This window comes from Mauremys mutica, chromosome 4, assembly GCF_020497125.1.
Source record: "Mauremys mutica isolate MM-2020 ecotype Southern chromosome 4, ASM2049712v1, whole genome shotgun sequence".
Classification (NCBI taxonomy): Eukaryota; Metazoa; Chordata; order Testudines; family Geoemydidae; genus Mauremys; species Mauremys mutica.
In genome coordinates, this window is record NC_059075.1 from 68,656,649 (window position 1) to 68,677,549 (window position 20,901).

General features: G+C 42.6%; 1 protein-coding gene across 13 annotated transcripts in view; it reads right to left on the reverse strand.

Annotated features, from left to right (window-relative positions):
• Window positions 1-20,901, reverse strand: part of RAD51B (RAD51 paralog B) — a 610,326-nt gene that overhangs the window by 107,326 nt on the left and 482,099 nt on the right. For 3 of the 13 annotated variants that reach the window (XM_045014336.1, XR_006578954.1, XR_006578955.1), the window contains exons 13-14: window positions 7,586-7,635; window positions 3,677-3,809 (exon numbers count right to left, since the gene is read on the reverse strand). The exons of 9 other annotated variants lie outside the window; for them this stretch is intronic. In XM_045014336.1, coding sequence (XP_044870271.1) covers window positions 3,717-3,809; window positions 7,586-7,635 — 143 coding nt within the window. In that variant the 3' untranslated portion in view covers window positions 3,677-3,716. The remainder of the gene's footprint in view (window positions 1-3,676; window positions 3,810-7,585; window positions 7,636-20,901) is intronic. One more of the 13 variants, XM_045014338.1, reaches the window with a different exon arrangement.

The window sequence follows — 20,901 nt, forward strand, 5'->3', positions numbered from 1 at the left end:
GGGCATGTAATTCTGGGTGTCATGAGAAGTACAAGGAAAGGTTTGCTTTGGACCGCCTGGGTGCACAACAGTCTGCTACTCCTGGTTTATTTTGTTTTCATAGGTTTCCTTCTATAGTCCCTCACTTCTGCTCTGTTAATGGGCATCTCTTTCCCCTTCTGCCTCTCTCTCCCTCCCTGCATTTGTGTATGTCTCATTGGCAGGTCTGTGGCCACTATTTTATTGTAGATTTGTCCCTGACTAGATGGGCTGCACATCCTAATTTATTATAATGCTGATCCTGATTCCCTCCCAAGGCCATTGCATTTCATTTGCAAATACAAATAATTACTTGGACTTTGCAAACAGATACAACAGCTTGGCATGGGTGGGTTTTAGAAACACCAGCCCTCCTGCCCTTGAACTCTTTTTACATGTTCACCATTTGCAGACTCCATTCTCCATTCCCATTGCCGAAGTGCTGCAGAAGCTGCCTGTCCATTTGCTTTCCTTGGCAGCAGAAGCTCAGGCGCAGCATGTTCATTTGGAAAGCTGTAAGCCGGGGTCAGGGAAAACTGCTGGCCCCATTTGGCTGTACAGACATTGGCAATTGCTGTTACAAGTCAGGCTCGGCCCCCTAGAGCAGGCAGCAGACGTGCAGAATTGAAAAAACTCAAAATATTTTTAGTGCATTTGCACTTATCAAATATCACATCCTAAAACCAGAAATTTGTGTAGGATCCCTTCCAAAAAGAAGGAGATTTCAAAAGCAAACTCAACTCTACCCTCACGGCAGACAGAATTTCCGGCCCTTTTTGAGAAGTCTCATGCATCCCCCCAAATTCTCTGTCTCCTCTTCGTCCCCTCTCTCCCACCTCACACAGTACTGCCAGAAGTGGGAGGGGGAAGGGAAGAGTAAAAGGCAAATTTCTGGGTACAATTAAAAGCCACAAAATGTCCTCCATATATATGCTCTGTAGTTCCACTGCAGATATATGGAGCTATGTGAAACTGGGCAGTTAGTGATTCTGGCAATGTATGAACTACACAGTTCAGGGTCTGAGGTGGGTGTGGGCCAAGCTGAGGTTTTCCAGAGTGCCTTACCAGATGAGTTAGAGGAGAATGCATCTCTCGAGGCCTAGAAAGGTGGAGTCTGAAGCAAAGTTCAGGGAACATTCTCCTCCAACACACAGTAATTAACATGGTGTTAAACACGATTTTGCCCTCAGTGGACTTGTCTGAGCTAGAAGATTTTATGATGTTAGAATACACATTTACTAATGTGACTAATAGCCTGGGACTAACTTAGAGCACCCTCCTTTATTCTGCTGCTCACTCCCTTCAATTCCTTAAGAAGCAATCATCAGCTGATTAGTTTCTATAACTGAGCCTTCCTAAACACAAACCCACCTTTTACAGATTCTTACTTCAAAGTCTATGCAAGCATAACAGTCCCTTCCCCAAATCAGTCCTTTGCACCAGTAATTCCCATAGCAAGATTTTCTAGCCCTTACCTCACAGCCTCAGGGCTCTCCCAAACAATTTCCCTCTTGTCCATTTGGTTTTCTGGAACAGTTCTTCTCAGCTGTAACTCCCATGGCAATCCATTTGAAGCACTGCCCAAGCACTTGCACTTCTGGGAGTCCCCTCCACCTCATTCCTGCTGCCCTCTTTTCTAAGGGTCAGCTAATTAAAGTCCACCTCTCTCCTCAGGTGCAGGGGGTGGTGGGCTAATCAGGCAGCCAGGCCAGCTCCAGGCCTCTGACTGCGGAGGAATGTTATCCCTTACTCCTTCCTTCACAGTGATCTTAAATATAACTCAGCACACAGTATAGACAGGGACTACTGTGTTTAAAATCACAGCACCTGGTCATGGTTAACTACAGGGTCTGCCATGTTTAATACCATGTCAGATCGCTGTGGTTATCCCAAATGTGAAGGAGACTAGCTGACACAATTTTAAGTGAAACTAAACTTCTCTACACTGAGTGCTTAGCATACTGCTAGTTAACACATGTTCTAACATAATGTAGTATGTCAGGGTGGATAACTCCAGGCAAGTTTAAACATGTGCTGACTGGTTAACTCTATCCTCTCTAGAGATAACCATGACCAGGCTAGTATGTTTTTAAACACAATTATCACTGGCCACAGTAAAGACAAAGTAATATTTAACACTGTGTTAGTTCATTGGTGTTGCATATGTCTTCACCGCAAAGCTCATGCAAGATATCTACACTCACGTTACTTCTCTCAAAGTCAGCCTAGCTCGAGTGCAAGAGGCCACACTGCAAAATAACACTAGAACTGCTGTGAATTCACTTGAGCTGCATTCATCTGTTTATGGCACAGAGACTTTTGGGAGCATATCCCATGGTTATTTGCATTGCAATAGGGTAGGAAATTTTGGGAGAACTTTTCTGGGATGAACTTGGGTGCCTAGCATAAGCCTCCATCAGCGTCACAATGTCCACACAGCTATTTTTAGCATGCTAGCATGTGCTCTGCTACCGCAAGTCTATTTACCCAGGCTGGCAGGCAGCTGCAGCATAGACATACTCTTAGTTAATACATTTTCTAACATGATGATTTCTCCCAGTATAGACAACGCCTCATATGAGGTCACAGAAGAGTAGGGATTTTAGTCCTAGGACTTTTTGCTGGAAATGCCAATAAAAAAGACAACTGTAGAATCAGAGAAATGTAGGGCTGGAATGAACCTTGAGAGGTCATCAAGTTCAGACCCCCATGCTGAGGCAGGACCAAGTATACCTAGACAATCTCTGACAGGTGTTTTTCTGACATGTTCTTTAAAACATCCAATGACAGCGATTTCCATAACCTCCCTTGCTAACCTATTCCAGAACTTAACTTATAGCTAGAAAGTTTTTTCTAATATCTAATCTAAATCTCCCTTGCTGCAGAGTAAGCCCATTTCTTCTTGTTCTACCTTCAGCAGACATGGAAAACAATTGATTACTGTCCTCTTTATAACAGCCCTTAATATATTGAAAACTTATCAGGTCTCCCCTCGTCTTCTTCCCTCAAGACTAAATGAGCCTTTCTTAACCTTTTCTCATCAGTCAGGGTTTCTAAATCTTTTATCATTTTTGTTGCTTTCCTCTGGACTCTTCCAAGTCTATGCACACCTATTCCTTGAAGTGTGGCACCCTACATTGGACACAGTATCCCAGCTCAACCTGCCCATTACCTCCTGTGTCTTACATATGACATTCCTATTAATACACTCAAGAATGATGTTAGCCTTTTTTCCAGCTGCATCACATTGTTGACTCATTCAATTTGTGATCCACTATAACCCCCAGATACTTTTCAGCAGCACTGCTGCCTACCCAGTTATCCCCATTTTGTAGTTGTGCCTCTGACTTTTCCTTTCTAAATGTAGTACTTTGTACTTTTCTTATTGAAATCTTGTTGATTTCAGACCAATTCTATAATTTGTCAAGGTCATTTTGAATTCTAATTCTGCCCTCCAAAGTCCTTGCATTCACTCCCAAGTTGAGGTCATCTGCAAATTTTATGAGCATATTCTCCACTCTATTATTCAATGAAAATATTGAATACTGCCAGACTCAGCATAAACCCCTGTGGGATCCCACTAGATATGTCATACCAGTTTGACATAGAACCATTGATAACTACTCTGAGTAGGTTTTACAAGCAGTTGCGTACTCACTTTATAGTAATTTAATGTAGATCACTTTTCCCTAGTTTGGTCATGAGAATGTCATGTGGGACTGTAGCAAAAGTGTACTAAAATCAATGTAAATCATGTTTACAGCTTCCCTGCATCCACTAGGCCAGTTATCCTATCAAAGAAGGAAAAAAGGTTGAGTTGGCATGATTTGTTCTTGAGAAATCCATGTTGGCTATTACTTATAACCCTATTATCCTCCAAGTGCTTACAAACTGATTGTTTCATAATTTCTTCCAGTATTTTTCCACGTATCGAAGTCAGTGACAACTATGTTGATTTTACTAACTGGAGCAATTGTCCATTAGAAATTAGACCCAGGTCAGCAACTCATTTCACATAAAATACAAACCAGTCTTCAATATTAATTGCTGTTGGTTACCAGTGACTTTAGTTAGATTTGAATCAGTAAACTAGAGGGGAATGATTCTGTATCTCATTACCAATTCCTTAAACCACCTAGTCCCCCAGATCTGAATTTTTAAGAATGGTTGGTTTTTGTCAGTGTAAAAGATTGAACAGTGTTATGGGTCCTCAATGAAGGCAGCAGGACAAAGTCATGAGGGTGTGAAGAAAGCTGTTCAGGAGTTATTTTGAACACAAAAACGTCTCAAACGTCTATAAATTAATGGGGAATATTTTTTACAGTCTTCTGACCAAACAACTGAGCAACAGACTTCCTGTGTAGCCTTAGGTAAGTCAGCAAATAGCTTATTCCCTCTGTTTACTCTGATCTACAATGGGGATAACACTACTAACTAGAACGGTAGAAAAGAGTGACGAATTAGTCATGAAATTTGCCATCATTTCATCTGAGGCACCTGCTAACTCCTTCAATTGTGTATTTTTGCAAAATTCAATGAAATGGTTATTTTTATATTCAGAGCTTCATTTTGGCATGCTTTTCCTGCCTAGTCACCTTCACTTGAAAATGACTCAATTTCCATTCAAAAAAATCTGAAGAAAAAATTCATGAAATTTTAGTTTACTGATATTAAGACAGTGTTTGCATTTGTAATAAAATGCAGCCCCATGCTCCCTCCCAGTTCAAATACTTTCACTGCAAACATTTCAGACACTTCTTGATACCACACAGGGGACAGTGTCGCTTAATTAATGTTTAGCTAGTGCTTTCGGATACTTGGATAAAGGAGGTGATTCAATGTGCAAAATAAACAACAATAATCAATGCCCTATATATTCTCTCTAGCAGGTTCTATAGGATCGAGGAATCTGGCAAGGGACTATGGGATCAAATGGCTGTGGGATACAGCCACACCAGTGCAATTTCTCTCTCTGCAGAAGCCCCTGGCAGGCTAAACTCCAGAGATTGGCACAATCCAGCGTATTTCCTCTCCGTCCGGGGAACACTGGATCCAGTGATCTGCCCCCACCCACGTGCTTGCCCTCTGTATAGGAGCCCTGTAGTCTTTGGAGATCTGGCCTTGATAATGCTTTCAGCTGCAATGGACTGTAGAGAAGCTAAGGAAAAATGAAGAAAAAAATCTGCAGATGAAAGTCTGAGGCTGTGTTTTCCTTTCCAAAGCACTGCTAGATTCCTATAAGCCTGTGGCTTCCTGCATCCTGCTGGAGTTTTTCTTTTCTTTCTTTTTTTCTTAAATCCTTTCTGTGATATCTTAAGAGGAAAATGTCCAGTACTAACAGGGGGCCTTTTGTTCTCTTTATTTCTAAGTGGACTTTAACCCAGTTACTACAGACTGAGTCACTGTATAAACAAATAAAATAAAACGTCTTCTGTTATGTCCCTCTGGACAGGTCGGGGACAAGTTATACTCTGCTCGCTCGCTCTCGCCTTCTGGAAGCATCACTGGGCCTGGCATTATACTGCAATAACAAACAACATGCTTTTTGCTGTTCTTTTTTAATATGCCCTGGTAATTCCAACAAGCTGATATCCCAAAAGTGCTGGCATCTCGTTAGCAAAATAAATGCACAAGGGGTATATCTTCAGGTAAGGGATGAAACTTAGGAAAGGAAATGTATGCTATTAGGGAACAGTGGATCTATGTGTCAGTTACTGGGCTTACTGAACCTCTGACCCCGCCAGGTCTATTCGAACGCACCTTCTCTGAGGTCTCAGGCCTTGAACTATTTCCTCTCTTGGGATGGAATTATGTGATTCTCTCACTTTTAGACCAGGTCTTGGGTGCAGTCCCCAGCAGTTAGCTGTGATTACCTCAGCAGGTCCTAGCTAGGTTCAGTACCTGTAGTCCTTTCCCTTCCAGGAGCTATGACAAGTTGTGTCCAGTCACCAGACAGCCTTCTTAAAGCAAAGATTTGTTTATTTAAAACTCAAACATCCCAGAGAAAACAAACCTTAAAATAATAACCAGTCTCTACGCATGCCTGCTTTCCCTAAGGTTTACTGGTCCCTGGAAGTTGGGGAAGGCCTCAGTTGCTTTCAGACATCCTGCAGGGTAAGTGTCTGTGTTCCATGCCCAAGAATAGCAAATTCATGATTCCCTCACTCTTTCCAGAGGGTCTTTTGAACTGCTTAGTGTCCCTTTGATCTATACGCTCTTAGCTTGGCAAAACTGCTGTGTAACTTTGGGATGGAGCCTGGAAATAGGCCATTATCTTGTAATTGACCCCCAAGTGTTGGGAGGTTGCTCATCTATAGCAGTGGTCACCAACCAGTCGATCACGATCGACTGGTCGATCCTGGAGCCTCTGACAGTCGATCTCCAGATGCTAAAAGTCCGGGTGCTCCCTGCCTGTCCTGGCCCCACGCCGCTCCTGGAAGCGGGCAGCATGTCCCTGTGACCCCTGGGGGGGGCACGTGGCTCCGTGTGCTGCCCCTCCCTGTAGGCACCGCCCCCCCAACTCCCATTGGCTGGGAACGGGGAACTGCGGTTAATGGACCAATGGGAGCTGCAGGGGCGGTGCCTGACAGGAGGGGCAGCGTGCAGAGCCATGTGTCCCCCCTGGGGTCTCAGGGACATACTGGCCACTTCTGGGAGTGGCATGGGGCTGGGGTAGGCAGGGTGCCTGCCTTAGCCCCACTGCGCCACCGACTGGGAACCACCTCAGGTCAGCGCTGCCCAGTGGGAGCCCGCACCGCTCCCACACTCCAACCCCTTGCCCCAGCCCTGAGCCCCCTCCCGGAGCCAGCTCCCTGTACCCCCTCCTGCAGCCCAACACTCTGCTCCAGACCAGAGATACCTCCTGCATCCAAACTCCCTCACAGAGTTTGCACCTAGTATCTCATCCTGTCAGGACATGGAAGGCTGCAGAGATGTCTGAGATTCACATGGCAGCTTCTATAGGAATATATTTTCCTTTCCTGACTGTAACCAACTGTACTCAGCATTTTGAACAATAAACATGGGTGTGGCGGGAGCTGGTGACTAGTGGGGCAGAACATCTGTGTTCTTGCAGACACAACTAAATTGCAAATGCCATTAATGTCATGTGACTATAGAAGTGTCAGTGTCTTCATGGGTTGCCCTGAGAGAGGTCACATCAGTGGAACTTTGTGGTAAATGAATGCCTTACTCACTTGGAAATCCTCCAGATGATGCATGGTAGATGCTGAACAAGTAGCTCTTCAAATAAGAATCTGGTGAGGTTTGTTTTCATCATCAGGTAAGTTGTAAGGTAGGGATACATTGCATCCTTCTACAACGCACCAACTTAGTCATGGGTTCTTGTGCATATTTCTTTTAGTACCAGTCACAGATAGACTCTGCTCACTGGCACAGGAATGAAACTTGAAGTCATCAGTTAGATCACCAAATGTTTTTTCATCAGCAGATTTGCCTATGATATATTTAGAGATACTACAGTTTATAGACCTACGGTCAATGCCATCAGCAACTTTGCACCCTCTGGAGGATGTTCTGTATTTCTGCTAGTGGAAGAAACACTTACATCATGTTGCATCACTTCCTGCCAGCCAGCTTCATCAATAGGAGGAGACTCTGGAAAACATTTTAATCTGCTTTAGGAATGGGGTTCTGGTTTCTCCTTTATGTTGTTTACTTTCTGTGCTTCCCATAGCTTGGACAGGGCTATCTTGACTTTATTTCCACTATCCACTACTCAACTTTTACTGTCCGGGTCTCAGGCATGAGAGAGAGAGAAAAAGAATAAAAATAAAGGGCACATGTGAGAGACCCAGGAAATGCGGTGCCATAGCGAGCATGTGTGAGTGGTATTTTGTGCATTGGTACAGCATGACCAAAATGAGGTGTAATGAGTGTGTGTGTGTGAGAGCATGTGCAAGAATATCAGTTAATGTGTGTCTGTGTATGATTGGATAGCTCTGTGGGATTTCTGGAAGATAGCAATGGAATGGTGGCTTTGATTGTTTTGTAGAACTGCCTTCTCTGCCACTAATTCCAGTTGCACATGGTATGTGGTCATGAATATACATTTCTGGTGGGGGAAAAATCTGATCTTGTCATAACTGCATCAGCATGTTAGACGTCCAATTCCATCTCTTCCTTTGTCTCTATATATGCAAGAAAGGCTCGAAAATTACACAGAGAGCACCACTATCTGATAAGTGGGTGAAAACCAGCAGTAAATGGTGGTTTCAGTTACATTTTGGGTTGATTAAAAATGGGAGCCAGTGATGTAGTAATGTAACTTGCATCCATTTGGCATTCAGTATGGGTGCAAAATAAAGTGAGACTTACTCCATTTTGGTATTCTGTGGGGATCAATTTTATCACTGAAGCTAATGGGAATGTACCTATTTATACTAGTGTGAATTTTACTCTAGGGATTGTTGGGATGGATCAGGCATAAATCTGAACATGTGCGAGCGCTGCTTTATTTTACACCCGATCCTACATTGGCCCCTTGCTGAGAAAGTTGCACTCAGTTTGCAAACCGACAATATCAAATCATTGCAAAGTTCTTCATTTTACCATCTTGTTAAAAGCTGTATTCTGACTAATTTACACCCACTATGCAACTTACACCACATTTATATCACTGGTGAATTTGGTTCTTCTGGGAGTTACACCTAACATCTGACTGCATTTAGCTGAATTTAGCCTCCTGTGTCTTCAGTTATGAAGTTTAAAATAGTTTTTCATTAGCAAACATCAGAAATAATCTAGGAAACCATATGGGCAGTAAGCTTAATTTCTAATAAAAAGCATGGATTCCCTGGCTTCAAGCTGATCAGGCAAACTTTCAGCTTCTTTCTCATTTGATTCTCATATGAATCTGGGGACGTTTGGGTAGCACTGTTTAGAACCAATGGGTTGTTTTCCCTGTGTGTGCATAGGGGTCAGGAGAAGGGGAGTGTCCTTTTTGCAACTATTAACTAGACAATGGTGCTGTAACTGTAAAGCCCCACAATAAAGAATAAACCTATTGTGTCTCTGGCTTGTTTCCCACATTTCAAAGGCCATGAAGCAGCAGCAGCAGCATCTTTGCCCCTGGGTTACTGAGAAGGCAGAGTCTTATGCTTATTAAATGATGGCTTTCCCATCTGATTTGAAACAAAAAAGCCTGCACATACAAAGCCAAGATGTGCATGTTTAAAGCTTCTACTGCCACAAGGTCAAACACATTAAAAACAACAACAAAACTTTGGTCCTGTAATGTTAGAGGAGACCCACTTGCCCATCTCTCCCCTACCAACCCCTACTCTTCTTTTCTGCTGTGTGAGGCCCCAGTTTCCAGTACAATTAAGCTGGGAGCCAATGAGATTTCTGCCGGCCCTCCTTCCACTTGGCTTAACTGCTGAGAAAGAGCCTCGTTCTGCAGGGAGGCGGGCAGCAGTGCTTGAATAGCCTCTAAAGCAGTCATTATCTTGCTCCTAATTACATGGCGGACATACTGCTGCCTCTGCCTACATGGGAACATTGCATCACATTAATCAGCAGAGGGCTGTGCCAAGATGAAAGGGTCCCCTTGTCTCTGCTCTTTGTGGTGGAAAATGGGGCTGGGGGAAGGAGGATATTTATCAACCCCCAGTGGAGGGAAGGCACAGCGGGTGGACCCAAATCCAGTCCCAAGGCCAGTCCAGCACTTTAGCGTGCCTCCATCCTATCCCTGTACTGGCTTCCACCATAATTTATGAACCTACTTGTAATAAATGGGCTGCTTTTGCTCATGCAAGATGATGGACCAACAGTCCTAGAGCCTGAAACCTTCTATCCACAGAACGGGTACAGCAAAAACAGCAGCAGGGCATGTTTCTCCTCACACCCTCTGTTTCTGTGCCTCACACCTCTAGGAGTGAGTGGGGAGTTAACTCTCCATGGCCTATTCAGACCATGACCCACTCAGATCAGCCTGCCAGCTAAGATAGTGATTTCTGCCAGCTATGGTGGAGGGTTTGGTAACGCTGACACCTGTCCCTTGGGACTTCATAAGACCCTCCCCGCATACCTTACAAAAAACCTCTCATTTCATATGGTCACTGGAACAAACATCAGACGATAATTTAAGAGGGACTGTCAACTTAGATCAGATTCAGACTGATACCTAGAAGTGAAAATCTCCATGTCCCATTGGCTAGTACTGAGCCATCCTGTTCAATGTAGTATGATTTTTAAATGAAGTCTTGAAATTTGAGGAGTCCTAAGTCTTTGTCCCATTGGTAGGACATTTATGAGAGCCCTGCATTTGTGCAGTGGGTGAGAAATTGCTTTGGGACTCCAAGGGAGGTTTAAGGGATCTGCACTTGCAGATATTAAAACCAGTTAAAGTTGGGAGGTGTCCAGTGAAATATCAGGTCAAATTGGAACACCAAGTGGCATGCTCAGGCTGGGCTATCTATTGATCTATGACATGACGGCATTGCACCAGGACAAGATGGGTTTCATCCTTCAGCAAAATCAGGGAAGGTAGTAAAAAAAATAAAAAAAGTGTATAATATACAGTCCTTTGCATCTATTAGTTTCTCTCGTTCACTTCAGAATAACCAACTTCAGAACTGCCCTCTTTGTTTTTAAAATGCTACAGAGATTTGCACCAGCCTAGTCTCATCTCTCATTACTCCTCTCCTGCTTTTCATCTGGTACTGATCTCTGGCCTGTTACTTCCCATAGCCTCACCCCTGGTGTTGAGAACCCCCTTTTCCTCCCTTGCCTCGTTCTCTTCATTTCTCTCTTTTCTGCTATTGTTTATTCTATTTTCAATACTTTACTTATAATAAAACACACTCAGTGTTGAAACTGTATTAATGATCAGAAGAAAGATGAGTCATTTGATAGTAACCCCAATATTAGTACTTATTGCTCACTGCTGCTGGGCACCTTTGAAGTACAATGGGTGGATGGATAGCATATATAGAGAAGATAGGAGAGGTAAACGATTTTCTTTATTATTTTACTGTAAAGCATTCAAGATGTAGTGTGTATTAATGATGCTACACAAAACCAAGGTTATTTTGTATTTCTTTTTCTAAGGCCATATGCTTGTTCCATGTGCAATAATCACATTCTTAGCACTTGGGCAGAGCCAGTACTGTATGAGAATTCTTTCCAAGGTCTCACCATGATTTCTAATGGAATACCCCCTGCCTTTGCCCCCGCAAAACATGCTCATAGGGAAATCGCAATAGACAAGACATCATTCAGTCCATTTCTAAGCCTGATGGATCTTTTGTCAGACAAAAGCTTTCCATATCCCCTTAAGCCTTTCATTCATGTAATAAACCTACAGAAAAGTTGACATCCTTGGCGAGCACACTGAAAAAGCAGCTTGTCACCCCTTCCCAACAGGCCAGGCTGGGGTTGTTTTAGCCTGTTTAAATCTCCCCTCTGTTTACTTTTCCAGTAAAGATAAGGAGGTGTTAGTACTGTTATACAAGGCACTGGTGAGACCTCATCTGGAATATTGTGTGCAGTTCTGGTTTCACATGTTTAAAAAGGATGAATTCAAACTGGTACAGGTACAGAGAAGGGCTACTGGGATGATCCGAGGAATGGAAAACCTGTCTTACGAAAGGAGACTCAAAGAGCTTGGCTTGTTTAACGTAACCAAAAGAAGGCTGAGGGGAGATATGATTGCTCTTTATAAATATATCAGAGGGATAAATATCAGGGAGGGAGAGGAATTATTTAAGCTTAGTACCAATGTACTAAGAACACAAGAACAAATGGATATAAACTGGACACTAGGAAGTTTAGACTTGAAATTAGACGAAGGTTTCTAACCATTAGAGGAGTGAAGTTCTGGAACAGCCTTCCAAGGGGAGTAGTGGGGGCAAAAGACATATCTGGCTTTAAGACTAAGCTTGATAAGTTTATGGAGGGGATGGTATGATGGGATAGCCTAATTCTGGCAATTAATTGATCTTTGATTATCAGCAGGTAAGTATGCCCAGTGGTCTGTGATGGGATGTTAGATGGGGTGGGATCTGAGTTACTACAGAGAATTCTTTCCTGGGTGCTGGCTGGTGAGTCTTGCCCACATGCTCAGGGTTTAACTGATTGCCATATTTGGGGTCGGGAAGGAATTTTCCTCCAGGGCAGATTGGCAGAGGCCCTGGAGGTTTTTCGCCTTCCTCTGCAGTGTGGGGCACGGGTCACTTGCTGAAGGATTCTCTGCACCTTGAGGTCTTTAAACCACGATTTGAGGACTTCAATAACTCAGACATAGGTTAGGGGTTTGTTACAGGAGTGGGTGGGTGAGATTTTGTGGCCTGCGTTGTGCAGGAGATCAGACTAGATGATCATAATGGTCCCTTCTGACCTTAAAGTCTATGAGTCTATATGTTAATGTTCTTATAATCGCAGAAAGTGTAAACACTGTTGATTATGGCACCCTATAGTATGGGAGCACAAAGTTGCTAATGGAAAATTGTTCACTGGGCAAAGAGATTTGTTTGTTGACAGTGGAATGATCACTTCTCAGAATATGGGGAAATATAACAAACGTGTAAAAATGCAGCATCAGCCATACAACCATACAAAACAGGGCTTGCCAAATGCCTTCAGCCAGTGAGCCACAGGTCCAGGTAGCTGGGAGAGTTGATATTTAATGGGGAGAGGTCTGAGCAGACCTTCAGCACTGAGACCTCTGTGAAAAGAGAGCATCAAGTTCCCTGGCTAGTCTGTTTATGTGCTCCATTTGGTGTTTTTGCAGATCTTTGTTCTTGGATAAGGGCTCATAGCTTGGCATCTTCTGCTGGAACCTGAAGTGAAGTTAACTCTCCACAGGAAAAGCACAAAGCAGTGTGGTGTAGTGGAGTAAGACCAGGACTGGGAGCCAGGAATTCCTGAGTGCTAATCCTGGCTCTCCACTAGCTTGCCGTGTGACTATCTGTAAAATACTATTTCCTAAAAATAATGGTAATAACAAAAACAGGCCATGGTTAAGATTCATACCACTAATATTTCTAAGGTGTTTATAACACATCAAGCTCTGTGTAGCATGGGGGCATAGTTACAACGTTTTTTTCCTTTGTATCAGTAAGAAAAATATTACCAGTTCCAGTGATATTCCCCATTAAAAGTATAGAGAATAACCGCTCAAACAATAATATCTTATCTACTGGATAAGAGTTAAAAAACACAAAGCCAAACCAAACTGTCTATTGTACAAAGTTTTAAAGTGAATACATTACTGGTGAAAGGTGCTTGACTGCGAACTATGAAATTAGAGTCCTGTATCCACAGAACAGGTACAGTACAGGCAGTGACAAAGAAAGCTTCACCCATCCTAGCCTACTGAGAAATGTTTCCATTCTGTCCAGAAAAAGACCCACTCCTAGGTAGGGTGACCAGACAGCAAGTGTGAAAAATCGGGACAGGGGGTGAGGGGTAATAGGTGCCTATGTAAGAAAAAGCTCCAAAAATCGGGACTGTCCCTATAAAATCGGGACATCTGGTCACCCTACTCCTAGGAGAAGGTAGGTGTAAGTGGGTTACTTCACTGACTTCAATGGTGGTTGTACCCACCTCATGCTAGCATATTAATTTGGTCCATCTAAAAGTAGAATATATCATAGACTATCTTATGTTTTCAGTGTTGTAGCCGTGCTGGTCCCAGGATATTAGAGAGACAAGGTGGGTGAGGTAATATCTTTTACTGGACCAACTTCTGTTGGTGAGAGAGACAAGCTTTCTGTATAATAAAAGATATTCCCCACTTTATCTCTATCTTCTTTATGGGTAGAGATGGACTTTAAAAAGGCCTAAAAGCAGGATAGCATAAGGAATGCTTGCACTGCCAATGCCATGCTCTAACTGTTCACAGGCAGAAGACTCCAACTGCTAGAATCTTTTCGTCAGCTGTACAAGGCCACATCACTAAAACCATCATTGCTACTGGTTCCCTTATTGGGCAGTCTCAGTTGAGAGGCCAGGAAATAAATGGATTGTGGACTCCGTTTTGTACTCTAGCAGTGATCCCTTCAGGTCAGGGCTGAGGCACATTGGTAAGGTAATGCGAGGGGTCTGGGAGTTTGCTCAGTTGTTGCCTGAGCTGTATCTACAATATAGATAAATGGAAGATGTTAGCATCCAGGGCTGTCCATTCAGCACCTTTCAGCTACAGTAGATTCACACAAAAATTAAAAAGCCAAAAAGCTCATTTCAACCATAGCTGGAAATAACTGAACTCTATTCAATTAGGACAAGATTTTCATATTCACAGTGATGGACAATACGAAAATTATATTAGCAAAGAACAAATTACATTTCTTAAAATGTATTTCTGTAGCAGAAGGATACAAGCAGGATTTACAGAGCAGGTTTGCTGCAATAACTACAGAAGGGCCTGAACCAACCCGCCACCTACAGTTAACAAACTGGCTAAGAGCATCATGTCCTTTTCTACTAGCTAGTCCACAAAGAAAGTAAGAGCCTACTGTAGCTACCCAGTAATGAAGTCACTCCTTTAGCTTAATTAGTAGAGGCCACTTTTTATACCAAAGGTCATAGATTCAATCCTCACATATGATCTCAGTTCAAAAATTCCCTTAGACTATGGTAACACTTGGATCTAGATCTTCTCTCTGTATCTGCAACATCTTTAAACTGGGCCAGTCCAAAATCCCAGATCCAAAAATCCTGGTATGTTCAAATCCAGAGGGAAATCTAAACATAGCAGAGTAGGCACACCTCCAGCGATCTTAGTTAGTTACCTTGAGTAAATTTCAACAATTGAAGGCTTAAATCAGATTTTAAAAAAAGGGAAAGGAGCAGATGATAGACAAATAGTGAGTATGAAAAATGGTTGTGCTGCACCAAGTTTCCTGAATAGGAAAATGCGTCCAATTTATGAATCAGCAGGTAAAAAAGTTTTGCATATGGCCCTGCACACGTTACTTACATAATCTTTTCAAAATTTAATCCAACCAGTTGCCAGATTTTAAGTTTTTCAGCAAAATGTAAACTGGTTAAGTATAACCAGACAGCACCAGTTTGGCCTGTACACATTACACAGTGTACTTTTTGGGATTATCATCTCAAGAATGCAAATAAACTGGTTTAGTGCATGTAGCCCACCCACAATTGTCTGAATGGTTTATTTTTTAATAACGGTCAGCTAAATCACTAAACCTGGGATCATGTTTGTTAGAGCAGTTGCAAGTCTGGCTGCAAACAGAAACAGCAACTGCTACATCTATTTCCGTTGCTTATTATTATTTATTGCTATTTGTTAAGCACCAGCAGTGTAGTCAGTTGTGCAAAGATACAAATGCAGATAGAACTTAGCTCCTTGGTGTTGTAGGGACTATGCACAGAGCATAGCAAGTAGGACTGCAATATGAAGATCAAGGGAAAACTTGAGACTACCCATGGGCCATGTTCAGTGTCTGCGTTTTGGAATTGTGAATGAATTAAAGATGCAAACAAACTTGTGAGGATGAGAGAGAGCACGTGTATATGTGTTTTAACGGTCGCTGGGTGCATGGGCATGCACACACATGCAAGAAAATGTCCATGCCCTCAGAAGTATGAGAGGAAAACATGGATCCACTTCTTAGGGATGTGTCTACTGAAATATTAATAAGGAAAAGGTTGGAATGTAGTCTTACATAATTCATTGCTGCTGGGACACAGGGGGAGAGGGAAGAATGGAAAAAACAGTCCATAAAGATGCCAATAGTTTCTAAACAGAAACATCTGTTGAAGTCTTTAAAATGGTCAGGCCGTCAGCAAACCCAGCAACAGGAACGCCTGTAGCTGATCGCTCCTACCCTCATCAGTACTGTGAGCTCTCACCCCTGGGATCAATATAGAGCTTCAGAGACAACTTACACAATGCATCAAATACAGCTCCTTTCTTAAAAGGGAAGGAAGGGGAGGGGGTGAGTTCTCATATTCAGGGAGGGCAAATGATTATTTGGAATGGAAATGTTCAGGGATAGTGGCAAAAGAGTAAGTAAACTTGCAGATGGCAAAAGGAGACCTGGTGGTTTATCTAGTCTCTCCTGAAGGAGCTAGTGCAGCGGATTTTCCATTGGTTTATCTGATCTAATTTTAAATCTCAAATAATAGTGCTTTCTCTGGTTCCCCTTGGCAGACTATTCCAAAAATCTCACAGATCTCCATTGCCTTCTGCATGACTGCTTCCCTTCTCCCTTCATGATATTTCATTTTGTTTGCTTTATTCCCTTTTGATACTCACCACTACCCCTGTACACCTCAGTTCCAAACAACAGTTTGGCCTTCCAGAATGCAGCTCTTCCCCTCCCACTCCTATATTTGAAGTACTGTGTAAATTACAGTATCTGTGTCCCTCTACTGAGGACTGAAGGAGGGGACCCGAGCTCTGCTGGGTCATATAAGATCCACTGGAATGGAAGTTCTAACCACTGCACCTCAGCAGGAGTCCCGGGTGCTGAAGTCCCTGCACATCAGAGTTGGAGCCTATCCTGATCCCTCCAAACCCTCACAGTGCTCCCTGAACCCCAATAGCTGACAGCTAGTCACTTACTGTGACATGCTAAAACTTCAGTTTCTACATGCTTAGTAAAGAAAACTTTATTCACCACACAATTAAAACTTTAATCAATGGTAATTAAAATGTTAACCACTAAGTGGCAGGTAGAGATCTAATCCATAAAACACAATTTTTGTTTCAAAACCAACATTCCAACAGCCCATACTATGCATGGGAGTGGACAACAATCTAGGAATGAATGTTTAAGCTTACAGACTATTCTGTTTCAGTTAGTGGTGGCTGAAAAAAAATCACAAGATCTTTATTTTACATTTCAAAAAGGACTAAGTTTTGAGTCCTTAGCATTTCAAAAGTATTTATCTTGCAAGTTTGAAAAAATCTCAGTAAAATCCTTCCCCTCCCTTAAGCTAAGCACAGTCATTTTCATACCAATTGCCTTTCTACAGAAAGTTAGAGTGGGTGGGGGGGGGTCAACATATGGCTTAGATTGGAATTCTCACTGCAACGTTAACCATGGAGACACAACCAGCTCCTCCATAACAGCAGCAGAGAGGGAGCAGACAAAGCTGGAGGAGTGTGGCTAAAGTGATCAGATGTTCAAACAAACAACTATGCAGTCACAAATCCATGGATTTTCATATTTGGACTTCTTTAGATTCTGCATCCCAAAATCCCAGTTGGAGCTTAGTACTTCATTTTCACACCTGAGTGCTAAGTTGCCTCAGTACTGAGTATTCAAGAAAGTGGTCACTCCCAAGGTGGCTATTTGCCAGCTTGTCCAGCTCTACACTCCTTCCAACGCTTCACTTTTTTGTTAGAGAGGCTGCTTTGAAGAAGGAGGGATGGTCACTGCTTGAAGCTCCCTTAAATTAGTTGCTGTAAAACCTTCCTCTGACTTAACTTTGCTCTCTGACCATATCCTGATCCAAGTAAAACTATCTCAAGGGATGATTGCTTGGCAGTGGAATTCTTCACTCCACCAGCTTTGGAGTAGACTACTTGCACGCAGTGCTGACTGGGATTTGGATAAGGTTTCAGACAGTGGTTCTGGAACTATGGAGCACCGGAGGTGCTATCGCATCTCCTGGCTTGAAGTAGTAATAACAAACAGCAAATACATGGTCTCCATGGTTTCCATTATCAGCACCCCACTATAAAAATTGTTCCAACACCCATGGTTCCAGAAGCCATAAAGTAATGGCACTGGACCCAGCCCTGTCATGCAAATGCTGCTCAAAACAATGAGAAAAAGCATCACCACCAGTTTTGGCTTTCCTCTGTGAGCGTGCAGCATGGCTTTAGCATTGTGTGTGATGCAGAGGGTCACTTCAAAGCACAAGAAAGAACAAAAAGACTCAAGCAGCATCTAGCTTCCCGCTATTCTCACTGCAGGCCTCGAACTGGTCTCAACCAGCTGCTTATAACCAGTTTGGGCTCAGGAAGGCCCTATTTCTCCACAGCACCACTGGCAGTACATAAGGAAGAATAATCTACAACCAATGGCAGAGGAAAGGGAACTTATAACTCAGTGTTAAGCCTCTTAGAAAGTGAACTGAGGCTCCACTGAGATTTTATTTCACAGCCTGGCAGATTTAATACTGTCCATTGGATCAAAGGCACAATGCACGCTTTCTTAATTCTTGCTGAGCTCTTCATTGCTCTCCAAATGGCAGGAGGGCTGCAACGTCGTCTTAGGTCAGTCATTAAATACAAGGAGCCCAGTCCAGAAATTCACCAGGCACCAAATGCCAGGGTGAGACTCTGTCATCCTCCTAGAGCATAACTTCTGACCCTTTTAATTCCCCTTCACGCCCCTGTCCCTTAATACTCTAAAGAAGAAGCACTGCAGTTGATGTACAAACTCCGGCTGTAATGACTAGTAAAAAGGGCAGCTCCACGTTGGCGCTGATCCTGCCTTCATCTCACTGCATTTATTGTCCATGAGAACAGAAGCTGGATTAGAAGGGGGTTTAGAGTGCAGCAGAGCAATAAGATTAATAACTGCTCTGAGGTTCATTCATGATCAATTGAGTGTGTGTGAATCTAGGGAGGACCTTCTCTAAACAATGTGTGGTACTGGCAATGGCAGTTATGGGACAGGAAATGTTACTTTGAGGTACAAGTGAAACAACTCGATAAACTAGGCCTACCAAATGCTGTTTTGCTTGCACAGATCCACTAGCATTCACCCCAAAAGATCACTATGTGCCTGATCCTTCCCCACTGAAGTTAATAGGAGCTTTACCATTCCCTTCAATGGGCACAGGATCAAGCCCTAGAAGAGAGAAGGGGAGGATTACTGTCTGGAACTTTTCACTTTGAAGTAATTGGTTCAAAGACTTGCTAATGAGACGAGCAATTTATCTTAACAGGTTTGAAATAATTTAGCTACTTATAGATGCCAACCATTCTGAACTTTATAGGATCATCCCGATTGCAACAGATTTGTCCTAATGTCATATCCTGCAAGTTGCAACGATTCCCAAAACTATTTCATGCCAGCATAATATTGGCACATTATGACATCATATAGTGACATGATAACCTTATGTCTTGATGCAGTCACTCTATATTGTGATATGATGTCACTGTGATATTGCACAACTGTATGATGACAATTTTGCCATGACACCACGGTGAGATGAGACAACATAATGGATTTATCCTAAAGAACAAACTGCTGTATATGTTAACCCTAAATAAGTCCAAACATTGTGGTACAACTGGCAGGACCTCCTTGAAGGTAGGGGGCATTTCACTCTTTTATCTTTGCCAAAGGCGGTATTAAATGAAGGTCAACCAAAAATTAAAATGCCCTCAAAATATTAATTATTCAAAAGTATTCAATTAATTTGTGTATGACTTAATAAGCACGGACTGATCACAAATATGATTATTTAATGACAGTTGCTTTTTGATCTGGGTGTATTGTTGTGACTGGTCAGGTAAATCACATAGTATTGCTTCTCTTTCCTGACTGGACGACCATATAAGAATTCCAATGTGAATTCTCACACATGCGACTATAAAATACAGTTTTCACAGATGATCATGTATGTGATTGTGAAATTTGTTTTCTATGGGAAGTCATGCCAATAAAATGTGATTGCTCAGCTGTTTTTATTAAGCTAATTAAATATTAATAGAAAATGTTGTGCAGTATCTATACATGTTTTTCATGTAGTTCCCAAAGTAGCACCCCAAAGCAATGCTTCCTGAACACACTGACTGATGGGAGCTGTTGGAGGTAAGGTCTTTTCTGCAAACAATGTCACAGCTTAAGTATACTTGGTGTTTCAACATACGGCCACACAGATGGATTTTTTGGGCAACCCAGCTCTGTTGGTAATCAAAGCCCTCCTATATACAGGGCAAGGCGTGGTGATGGTTGCTAATGTGGGAACAACATAGAACACCAAGTGATTATCTAGAGAGATGATACTATTTTATATTTATACTATATAGCACTTTGTCCTGGAGCATTCCAAAGCAGTTTACAAACTACATAAAGGAATCACTACATCCTTCACTGAAATGCAGCCATTTCTGTGGTGGAATGCAATGGCTGTTTAATAGTGCACAGCAACACTACACAACAGTTTACGATAGGAAGTGAAAAGAATAGTGTATCCAATTGAAAATCGCATGGGGGATTTATGATGTAGAATGTAATTCTCCAAACTTATATCTGAACGGTTAATAGTTGGGGGAAAGTGCTATGGGATCTTTAATCACCACATGTGGTCAAGACCCTGGTTTAACAGCTCATCTGAAACGTGACACCTCCATCCACCCAGTGGCCCCAACACAATGCAGAGACACTTAGAAGAGAGAAGACAAAGGAGGGAGAGAATAGATGGGCTTGTGCCATCCAAAGTATGGTTTTGGCAAGGTTGTGCCTGGCACCACAAACTCAGACCACCTGAGCAATTTATATTGGAGTCACGGAGAAAGGCATATGGAAAACTAGTATAATTAAAAAACAAAACAAATAATAAAAGCAGTAAAAACCCACAGACCCTTGATTCCATTTCCCAAAGTGCCAGTGGCTTCTCTAGGCTCTTCATGTATTGTTGGTGATCTACATAAGAACGGCCATACTGGGTCAGACCAAAGGTCCATCTAGCCCAGTATCTTGTCTTCTAACAGTGGCTGTTGCCAGGTGCCCCAGAGAGAATGAACAGAAAGTCATCAAGTGATCCATCCCCTGTCACCCATTCCCAGCTTCTGGCAAACAGAGGCTTGTATTATTTTGACTGAGACCCTCAGCTAAGTCTTTGTAGTAATTTTCAGTTCTCTTCTATCACTGACTCATGCTCACAACTCCCTCGTAGCATTCATGGGAAATACACATATACACTGAG